The sequence below is a fragment of the Chenopodium album genome, chromosome 17, assembly GCF_948465745.1.
Source record: "Chenopodium album chromosome 17, dcCheAlbu1.1, whole genome shotgun sequence".
NCBI classification, from domain to species: domain Eukaryota; kingdom Viridiplantae; phylum Streptophyta; class Magnoliopsida; order Caryophyllales; family Amaranthaceae; genus Chenopodium; species Chenopodium album.
Genome location: NC_137850.1, coordinates 49657000 through 49667758, shown reverse-complemented (window position 1 = coordinate 49667758; position 10759 = coordinate 49657000). Strand labels below are relative to the sequence as shown.

The window sequence follows — 10759 nt, the reverse complement described above, 5'->3', positions numbered from 1 at the left end:
TACACACACAAGCAAATATATTACTAATAGTTACCATAAAAATCAAATTGAGTCATCTTTAACAGGCAGAGAAAAATACAGTCTCACCAATTAAAAAGTCAACAAACAAGTAATGTGTTGCATCTATGGTCAACTTATATATCAAGTACCCAAGTACGGATCATTAATTAAAGGATTAGTTTGTCACTACCATCTTGATTAGCTAACGAATTTGCCGGCCTGGCCTACTAATCAAACTTCATGCATGCCATTAGTGGGCACCACTTTTTCATGTTTTTTTGAGATTTTGAAGGCTTTTAAATTTTTAACCAACTACCACCAAAATCATCATTTTTGACACTTATTAAAGTGCCAAGTTTTATTGTTTTAACCATCTTTTTCTTCTACCACCTGTTTTTCTGACTTATTTTCTTGATTATTATTTCAGATTTTTTTTTTATTTTTTTTTTTATTATTTTTTTTTTAATTTCATTTTGCAAAGTGCAGGCAACAAATTTATGAGCAATTAAGAGGTGATACATGAAAAACTTGGTAGAATCTATACGACATTTTTATATATACAACCTGTGATACTCTGTATTATATTACCAAATTAAGGATTTTGCTACTTGCGTCTAATGATAACAAAAGATGATGATTTTGTCAAATTCCAACTTTAATTTATTGAATATTATTTGGGACCTTAATTAAAAAAGGTATAGTTTTGAAAAATGTATTAATTAATTGCTTATTCAATTCATAATCATTAGTAGATTGCCGATATTGACTAGAAATAACTTAATCTATCCATTATGTATAGATTATTCATTTGATGGGGCTAACATTGTTAGATGATCCTTGTAATTGAACATAGAACAGATTTAATTCAAGCAGGTTTTTATGTCTAAACAATGATTTGGGTTATTGTTTGAGTGTAAATTTTTGAAAAGAACTAACGCATGTAAGGCCCCTTTCACTTCACCTTATTTATGTTGAAGTGAAATTATTTTTATTGAAACAAAATTATATTTGATGAACTTAAATTATTTTTACTGAACTTAAATTAATTTTACTGAACTGAAATTATTTTTGCTGAACTGAAATTATTTTTACTGATTTTCTATTATAATTCTTCTTTAAGAAAACTGAATTTTACTGAACTGAACTTAAATTAATTTTACTGAACTGAAATTATTTTTACTAATTTTCTATTATAATTCTTCTTTAAGAAAACTGAATTTTACTGAACTGAACTTATTTTTACTGAACTGAAATTATTTTTACTAAACTGAAATTAATTTTACCGAAATGAAATTATTTTTGCTGAACTGAAATTATTTTTACTTATTTTTTTTAAGGTGAAGTGAACAGGGTCTAAGAAGTAATAAACCATAGTCCTAAGAAACTAAAGTACTCTAATATATCCTATCCATATAATTTAGTGGTTAAAATTTTAATGTTCTAAAATTCATAATATCATTTTAAAAAATAGTAATAATGTATATTTACATAAATCAATTCATAAATTGATAAATTAGGGATAAGAGATAATAGAATGGCTTGTTTTATTATTGATCAATAGGTAGAGTATTTATACAACACTAAGCTTATAATATAGGAAACGATCTTCCTAAAAGATATATCAGCCTAATCATAAATCTTAAGATATATTTTCGAATAATATCTTAACATAAAATAAACCTAAATATATTATTCTCCTAATAAGATATATACTTTGAAATATAATGGCTACCCAACTATTGTAGTTGGGTTCCTAATAAGATATATACTAATGATATCATATCTCTAACATAAATCATAAATACATCGCATTAAAAATTGTATAAAATCATTTAAAATTAGAAGTACGGAGTAATAGATGATTGTTACTCCTGAGTTTGATCACTATTAGAGACGGTTTGATATAATCTCGATACATGCATATATTATATTTTCAAATGTTGAAACTTTAAAATTCTTAGCATTACTCGTTATTGATGTGATGACCAAAGCACCAAACCTTGTTAAATAATTGATCGAAAACCAAATTGCAAAATAAGATTCACAAGTTGCACAAAAATATTAATAGATTAATTAACAACCAAGATAACATAGAATTATTCAAACACAAAAGCTAGAATAAAATCCAAAAAAACAAAACAAAAAAAAAGGAGAAGAAGAAGAAAGATTCTACCTAACGCGCCCAGGTAGTGCATGTGTATTGCTCTGCGACTCTGTTAGCAGTAAAATAGGAGGGTATTTTGGTCTTTGAGTTGGCAATGACGTGGAAAATCCAACAATTTGCAATTAATTGTGGGAAAAAAAATGTTAAAGGCTAAAAGCTTGAAGGCACGTTTAAAGCACGTGACGTGAAGGGAGCAAAGGACAGTTACAAAATTACAAAGATATTGCTGGATTGCCGGGAAACTTAAACAAAATTCTGTTGAAAAGTTTAGGGGTGTAGTAATTACAAAGAAATCAAAACGTACTTAATTAGTGCTTTAGAGTTTAGACCCCACCTCAAAGGAGACCATAAACGTTACCAGTACAACTTATGGATTACCATTTGATAATTTGAATAATTAACATTTTGAATTTGTATAATTGGAGTAATTATGACTTATAATTTTCGATACCTCACATAAAAGGGAATTTGTATTATTGATGTGAATGTAGATATTTTTGAACTTGGATTAAGATGAGATTTTGAAATTATATACGGAGTAATAGTGAAAATATTCATATGAACCATATTGTTGGAACATATCATAACTTATTGTATGAGTGGGACTCGGTGACTAGTCAAATGTATTATGATAATCATTATTAATCATAAATCAAGTTAACATAAATTTTTATACAATTACTAATCTTAAACTTTTTCCTCCAAAAAAAAAAAAAAAAAAAACTATTCTTAAACTTAGTTGATTTGAACTTGTTTATACTTAATGAAATGAAATAAGGTGGGGATTAATGGATTATATTAGTCATACAGTTTTAATAAATGAACAAAAATTTGTTGCAAGTACTCGATATGATATTAACCTACTTTATCTTTTGATTAACATAATGGTTAGAAACTCTACATATAATTATTTTTAGATTGTGCAGTAATTATCTACTCCCTCCGTTTCAGTTTGTTAGTTCCATATATTATTTTGGGCGTTTTAAAAAGATCTAGCCATATTGAATGTATTCTACTTTTAACTTAGTTTTTATTTCCTATTTTATAGGTATTAAATTCTGATTGGTTATTAATTGATTGTAAATTGATGACATGATTCTAAGTAAAGAAATTATTCCCTTGAATTATGCACCTATGGTTGACAGTTTCCTAAAAAAAGTAAAAAAAAATTTAAATGACGCAAAAATATTTATGAATTATTTTTTTACTTTAATGTTACATTTCATATGGACTATCATATTGAAACGGAGGGAGTATTAAGATTAAGACTTTTTTTTTAAAAAAATTACTGAGTAGTTACAAATGGTAAGTCAATTCTTCATTTGATCTTACATCTCTCAAGGAACTTATTAATTGATAAATTTAGAATGAGAGAATGAATGGCTTGATTATTATTGATCAAGAGTATTTATACAAAATCTAAGATCATAAAGATAAACTAAAATATATTCTCTAAATAATATCTTAACATAAGATAATACAAAATATATTATTCTCATAACAATATCTATACGGATAATATATCACACATATTTTCGGATATATCATATCTCTAACATTAATATATATTGATAAATGGTTTTTGAATTTAATGTTTTAGGAATAGGCAATCTAAGTTATTAGTAGCTAATTTTCTATTAAATCATTGACATTGCCCAATTGGCATAAGTGATGATAGAAATAACACGCAAAGAGCGAGGGATGTGGAAGGTGATTGCTTAACATACGTCTTTATTAATTTTTTGTAGAGCAATATATTCGTAAAGCGATAATTCAAATTATCACTAAAAGAGATTATGTGATAGTGACGAATAATTAGTTGTTATTGCATAAGATTGATGAGTAGTAACAACTTAGACACAAACACATATATTATTATAAGGTATAGAGAGTAGATTAACATGCATGCTAACACTAAACACGGTAGTGACATTCATTAAAAATTGGGATGACATTTTCGCTTTGATTATAAGATTGTAACCTACAAAAATTTGGTATATTATTAATCATGAAGTATGAGCATAATCACTTAAAAATTTCATTAGTCCAAACTAAGGTATCCATAATAACCATATAAATCAGATGAGGCAGGTGATTAGGCAATATAATTATGAATAAATTCATTGAAAAACACACAAAAATGAGGTTAGTATAGCAGCCGAAGCCAGCACACATTAAGCAAAGAATCCTCAACAAACAATTATATTATCCCACCACAACATTACACTGTAATAGAGAACTCATTTATTTATTAAATAAATAAATAAAACCCGTCAAAAAAAAAATAAAAAAAATAAAAAGATAATGTTAATCTAAATTTGTCATTTTATGATTAGACTCACTCTAATATCTGCAAAACCCCTGTAGCACGGAAAGACATACTCAGAGACTCACTACTATATATAAATCCCGACCCTCCCAAAAATACAACTTTCTCAACTTTAAAAAATAAATTTAAAAAACCCAACACCCAACGCAAAAAAACTCCGGCGTTATTTTCCGTCGGAAAAGTTGAAAGAAGAGAGAGAAACAACAAAAATGGTATTACAGAGGAATATTGGTAACAATAATAATAACAAACATCAATTTCAACAACCATTGCTCTGTTTTCTCTCGTTAATCCGTCATTCTCTCTCTTCTTCTTCGCCGAAGAAAAATGGCATCTCCGCCGCCGCCGCCGCCGGTGGTAGTGTCTTCATCATTCGCCGGAATAGTTACCGTTATCGTTATCATCATCATCGTCATCGCCGGATTTTTTTGCCTGTTTTGTTTGGTTTACTCTTTGTTTTTGTTGTCTCTTTCTCTCTCCTCTCCCTTCCTTTTTCCGACCGCCGCCATAACCACCACCACCTTGTACTCATTCTCTCTCTATTTATTTATTTTTATTTTTTTTAAATTGATTTTTTTTGGTCTGATGAATTAATTTGATTTCAGGATGATGATTTGATTGATGACTATACGAAGGTAAGTTGATTACAACACGTTTCATATTTTTAATATAATTGTAGTTTTTATTTTTATTTTTGAAATTTGTTTGTGGAAAAATGGATTACAGAGTGGTGTTGTAAGTCTACGACGTGATCTTTGGAGCACGAATTCGTCGGGATTATACTATGGTTGCAGCAATGTCAGCAATAAATTTCTCTGTAAAATCTCACTTTCTCTCTCCTCTTAGTATGGAAAATGTATAGTTGTTACTTTTTATATTTGGTAAAAAAAATCATTAGCTCTACTTACACTTCATTAATTTCGTTATTATTAACTAGTTTCATAATCTTTAAACTCAAATTTTTATTAAATTTTCATTGTTTATTGATTTTGATTTTACTTTTTATTCTTAATTTCTGTTTAATTTAGCGGCGGATGAGAAGTTTAAACCTGATAGATACTTGTTGATTTCGACAAGCGGAGGATTAAATCAACAAAGAACAGGGGTGAGTATTTTTTTTTTTTTTTTGCAATTTATTTAATTAATAATTGCCGCATGTCTGGAAGGGTCCAAACAGGAAGAACGTTTAGGGATGATGAATTATTTTACATGTACGTAAAGATGATCATGTTGTTAATCTATTGTAACCAGTAATAATTAGTAATATTTGGTAAGTTGTTAGGTTGATGTGAGAGTGAGACGAATGCCATATTAATATTAGTGGTTAATTAGTTATCAAAAGTCAATTATAAATACCTAAAGTTTTACGTGAGCAATGTACAAAAAAAGATTTTTTATATGCAATCATAGTCTGAAATTAGTATGGACTACCTCTTTTGGTTAATATAAGAGGATAGCGTGTAAGGAGCTTCAATTTTGCTTAAGGAATTGGTTATTCTAGCTACTTTTCAATAAAGGAGTTTAAAGTTTTGTATGATATCACATATTTGGAAGTTAAGTACTTCATCAGTCCGTAATTGGCTTCTTAGTTACAGTATCAATGTAACTAAGGGAATGGGGTCGTTGGAATGTGACTATGTGAGTTCCTTTACTGGCATTTTGGATAAGGAAAATGAAAGTTGTAATGGTAATAGAGGATTTTTTCTTGTCAAAGTGGAATAAAATAAATTAGGATGACCTCAAAGAACGGACTTAAATGAAAAGTAAAAGGTCTTTGAAGAGCGGAGAGTGTGCTACAGTTTGCATCAGTCATTTTTGTTGTTTGTTTGAGCTTGTCTTATTTTTAGATTTGTTCATGTTTTCAGTTGTTTTCGAGTCTTAAGCCATCAAAGACTAAGGTTAAACAAATAAGATTAGAATTGTTGGGACCATCCCATTTTGGATACTTCTTCAATTTTTGAATTTCTAGAACACATGGGTAGGGCATGCTATTTTCGCGCTATTGACAATTCTGTACAATAATTGTCACATTAGAGGAAGGGATCAACTTTTGGCTAGTCTTCTCATCAGATAAGCTAACCTAAAATTCCTATTAAAACCTGTTGTTAATCATAGTCCCCACCAAACCTTGTACTGACTAGCTCGTTGAATGCTTATGCTTCTTAAGGAAGCACAGACCCATGATATGATAGGATAATAAACCATGTAGCTTACTATGACACTATTTACTCATTTTGCTCCAGTTCTTAGAAAAGAATTGTCATCAGAATCTTTCTTTTTAAATCCATTGTGCTCTTTTCATTAATCATGCTTTGGATTGCTTTAGCACTTGAACTGCAATTTTGCTAACAAATATAAACTGTTTCATGCTCATAATGGAACAGATTACAGATGCCGTTGTTGCTGCCTATATCTTAAACGCAACACTTATCGTTCCCAATCTGGACCAGAAATCTTACTGGAAGGATGCAAGGTTTGTTTTAACTCTTTCCTAGCATTTACCAATCAACTGATTAGTTCATTGGCCTAGAAAGGAAAACAAACATCAGCACTGTCTTCTTATGTCTTACTCTATCCGCTTTATTGTGCATGCAGTGATTTTGGCGACATATTTGATGTTGATTGGTTTATGTCATTTCTTTCAAATGATGTCAAAATTCTAAAGCAGCTTCCAATGGTAGGAGGAAAGGTTCTTACTCCAGTCCGCACTCGAGTTCCTAGGAAGTCTAGTCCTAAATACTACCTGAATCGAATCTTACCCCTTCTCAAAAAGAAGCATGTGAGTATTGTTTTCTGCAAAGTGTATTTCTCTTTGGAGGAAATATGTCAGCTTCTCTAATGTAAAGTACCCCTTCCCATTTCAATTATGTGATTTGACAACATAGAACATACTGCATTGATCACTCAAGTAGTGCTACTATAGGACCATTCAGGATGCATCATGCTCAGATCTTTCACATTTTGATGCAAACAGCAAGACCCCTATTTTTACCTAAATTAATATCGACCCAACTACTACTACGATTTAGAGTTGTGTAGGAGGGTCAAATATATGCGTACTTCTTTTGTGTGTGTGTGTGTAGGAGGGTCAAATATATGCGTACTTCTTTTGTGTGTGTGTGTGTGTGTGTGTGTGTGTATGTGTGTGTGTAGGAGGGTCAAATATATGCGTACTTCTTGTTTTTGTGTGTGTGTGTGTGCGCGTGCGTGCGTGTGTGTGTGTGTGTGTGTGTGGTTACCTTAATAAAAGAACTAATAGTCTGGCCTACTTCACAATAAGGAGATAAATACGAGATAGATGAGACATCTGATTTTAGCCGATTGTAGTTTAACATGGAATACTTTCCCAGTAATGACTTATTTAACTCTATTGCAAATGGGTGTATTGAATAAACTATTTTATGAAGGTTTATGCAACATTTTCATAATCAATATAGTTCGTGCGTTGTTATTTCTATATTGGAGTGATTGGGTTATGTTATAACTTAAAAGTTTGTACACTTTCGTGAGTGCTGTTGAGATAATGGATTTTGATGACCGACTTCTTTGCTGTGCAGGCTGTACAGCTGACAAAATTTGATTACAGGCTATCAAATGTCCTGGAGACAGATTTACAAAAGCTAAGATGTAGGGTTAATTACCATGCTTTAAAGTTCACTGATCCCATTGTCGAGATGGGAAGAAAGCTAGTTGAAAGAATGAGGATGAGAAGTGAACATTTTATTGCCCTGCACTTGAGGTAAGATTGTAGCAAATCTTTAGTATTCTGTTATAGTGCTAATGTGATATATCTGATTCTATTTTCAAATTCATAAATACGTTTATTGCAATTGTCAGTTATATTATGAAAAGGATGTTGCTCCTAAAGTCATAATTGCCAACCAGAGTGCACATTTCTATGTTAATGTTAAAATTTTTCCCCCTTTTTTAGTGAATCTGCCCCTTCTAAATCTATATCTGTTTTATTATATGTTAAAATATGTGTTTGTATTTGTTCTGACCTACTGCATAACTGCTAGACATTGTTTGTTGATAGAGTCATTAGTGGTCCTTGAACAAATTCCGAACCTCACTGTAAGAATAATTTAGGTCATACAGTCATTACTCATTAGTGGTCCTTGACCAAATTCTGAACCTCACTATAAAAATAATGTAGCCTATGTAGGTTAATCCGTTGATATATATATGTATCTTATGCCACAGGTTTGAGCCTGACATGCTTGCATTCTCGGGTTGTGATTATGGTGGAGGAGAGAAAGAAAAGGCAGAACTTGGTGCGATACGGAAACGGTGGAAAACATTACATGTGAGTTTCAATATGCATATATCTGTTTGTACATGAAGGAATTAGCTAAACCATTTCTAAGAAAACCATTGAAAATGTGGACAGAAAAGTAACCCTGACAAGCAGAGAAGGCAGGGAAAATGCCCACTCACTCCAGAGGAAGTTGGTCTCATGCTGAGAGCGCTTGGCTACAACAGTGATGTACATATCTACGTGGCATCTGGAGAGGTCTATGGTGGAGAAGATACTTTGGCACCTCTTAGGGCGCTCTTCCCTAATTTCCATTCTAAAGACATTCTAGCCAGTCAGGAGGAGCTGGCACCATTTGCACCATATTCTGCTCGGATGGCTGCTTTAGATTTCATCGTTTCTGATGAGAGTGATGTATTTGTTACCAATAACAATGGTAACATGGCCAGGATTTTAGCAGGAAGAAGGTATGTATTCTACCTCAAATCAACTTTGCTAACAACAGTGTAATCATGCTAGTCACTATGGAGATAATTAAGTTGTTGAAAAGCATGCAACTAAACATGTATTTCTCTGGTTCAGGAGATACTATGGTCACAAGCCTACTATACGCCCAAATGCTAAAAAGATATCCCGTCTGTTCTTGAACCTGAACAATATGACGTGGGAAGGGTTTGCTTTGGGAATTAGAACTCATCAGGTCGGCTTTATGGGTGAACCAAAAGAGGTAAAACCAGGAAAAGGCGAGTTCCATGAAAATCCTTCGTCTTGCATTTGTGAAAGCTCCTTGCCCAACATTCCAGTCTATGATCTTCAGGATAATCCAGCCACCATGTATCAGAAAGGGAAAGAATATAGCACAGGAGGTTTCGATACAGGTGAAATAAATGATTACCAGAATATTGAGGATGAACAAGAATTGGCTGATCAAGAAGATTTAGATAATGAAAATAACCTCCCAGAAAGAGAACTGCCTCGCGGCATTAATAGGGATCCAATTACTATCCTGACATCGGATCAACCAGAACTAGAGGAGTTCCTTTCAGATTAAATGGCTCAGAAAAATTACTTTTCTTAGCAGCTTCTCTGTTCTTCACCTGATCCTATTCGTAACTGAATTTGTCTTGCATTGATTTGAGCAGCAGACAGCAGCGACGTGTGAATACAACTTGTACAGAATGGCCTTTCCTGGCTAGCACAGAAGAAAGTTCCAGTTTCGACTTCCCGGTTTCTGTAAATGACAAAGTGTTTGAGCCTCAAGATAGGCTTGTACGTTAGAGGCAACTGAATATACAAAGTGAAAATTTTCTCAGGGCAGTTTTTTTTTTTTTACCAAATTTTTGCTTTTAGTTCTGGTCTAGTGTTAAAAGGGTTTATACTTTTCTCAAGGTAGCATTTGATACAGGATAGACTAGCAAAGAGAAATTATAGGACTTACACAGCATTTTATTATTTTGGAAAACATAAATGTAAATCAGTAAATGTTTATAATCTTTATATACAAAAATATATCGGTGTGAAAATTACTCCGTACTACGTTAAGCATTTTTTTTCTTTTTTCTCTTAACTTATTTTGATGATTAATACTCCGTATTATTTTGAAAGATCACTCTTTAACATTATTATAAAGGGCCACTAAACCTTCAATATTATTAGGCTGTTTTGTTATTTAATACTATGTTAATGTTAATATTTGCATTTTATGTCTTCTCTAATGCACATCTTGATCATTTTTGCATTTAAAGATAAATAAACGGATTTTTTCGTATAGAGTATAGCACTATATTTACAAACATTCACATTGAAACCGATCAAACACATCTCACAAAGTGTACATTTTTCAATATCTAAATTACTAACATAAATTTATTTTAGAATTAGATGATTCGTATGACACTCACCAAAGCTAAAAAGACCCAATTAAAAACTTCAACTTAAATATTTGAATACACAATGATATAACATGACCCAAATCCGAATTAATAAAATTCGAACTCGACTAGACCTGATT

At 31.4% G+C, this 10759-nt stretch overlaps 1 protein-coding gene across 1 annotated transcript; it reads left to right on the top strand.

Moving 5' to 3' along the window:
- The first annotated feature begins 4626 nt into the window (after positions 1–4626).
- LOC145588403 (O-fucosyltransferase 6-like) lies at positions 4627–10293 on the top strand. Its single transcript, XM_081645045.1, has 10 exons — positions 4627–5017; positions 5099–5128; positions 5220–5310; positions 5522–5598; positions 6878–6966; positions 7089–7272; positions 8051–8232; positions 8697–8799; positions 8884–9215; positions 9331–10293. Exons 1-10 carry the CDS (start codon positions 4703–4705, stop codon positions 9797–9799), a joined length of 1872 nt encoding a protein of 623 aa, XP_081501171.1. The 5' UTR covers positions 4627–4702; the 3' UTR covers positions 9800–10293.
- Positions 10294–10759: the final 466 nt, after the last annotated feature.

What these genes read in the sequence shown, in the direction of transcription:
- LOC145588403 (XM_081645045.1), top strand. Translation starts at nt 4,703, where the DNA reads ATGGTATTACAGAGGAATATTGGTAACAATAATAATAACAAACATCAA. An exon ending in TGTCAGCAATAAATTTCTCT is followed by an intron (nt 5,311 to 5,521) that starts GTAAAATCTCAC and finishes TGTTTAATTTAG; the next exon opens with CGGCGGATGAGAAGTTTAAA. An exon ending in AGGATTTTAGCAGGAAGAAG is followed by an intron (nt 9,216 to 9,330) that starts GTATGTATTCTA and finishes TCTCTGGTTCAG; the next exon opens with GAGATACTATGGTCACAAGC.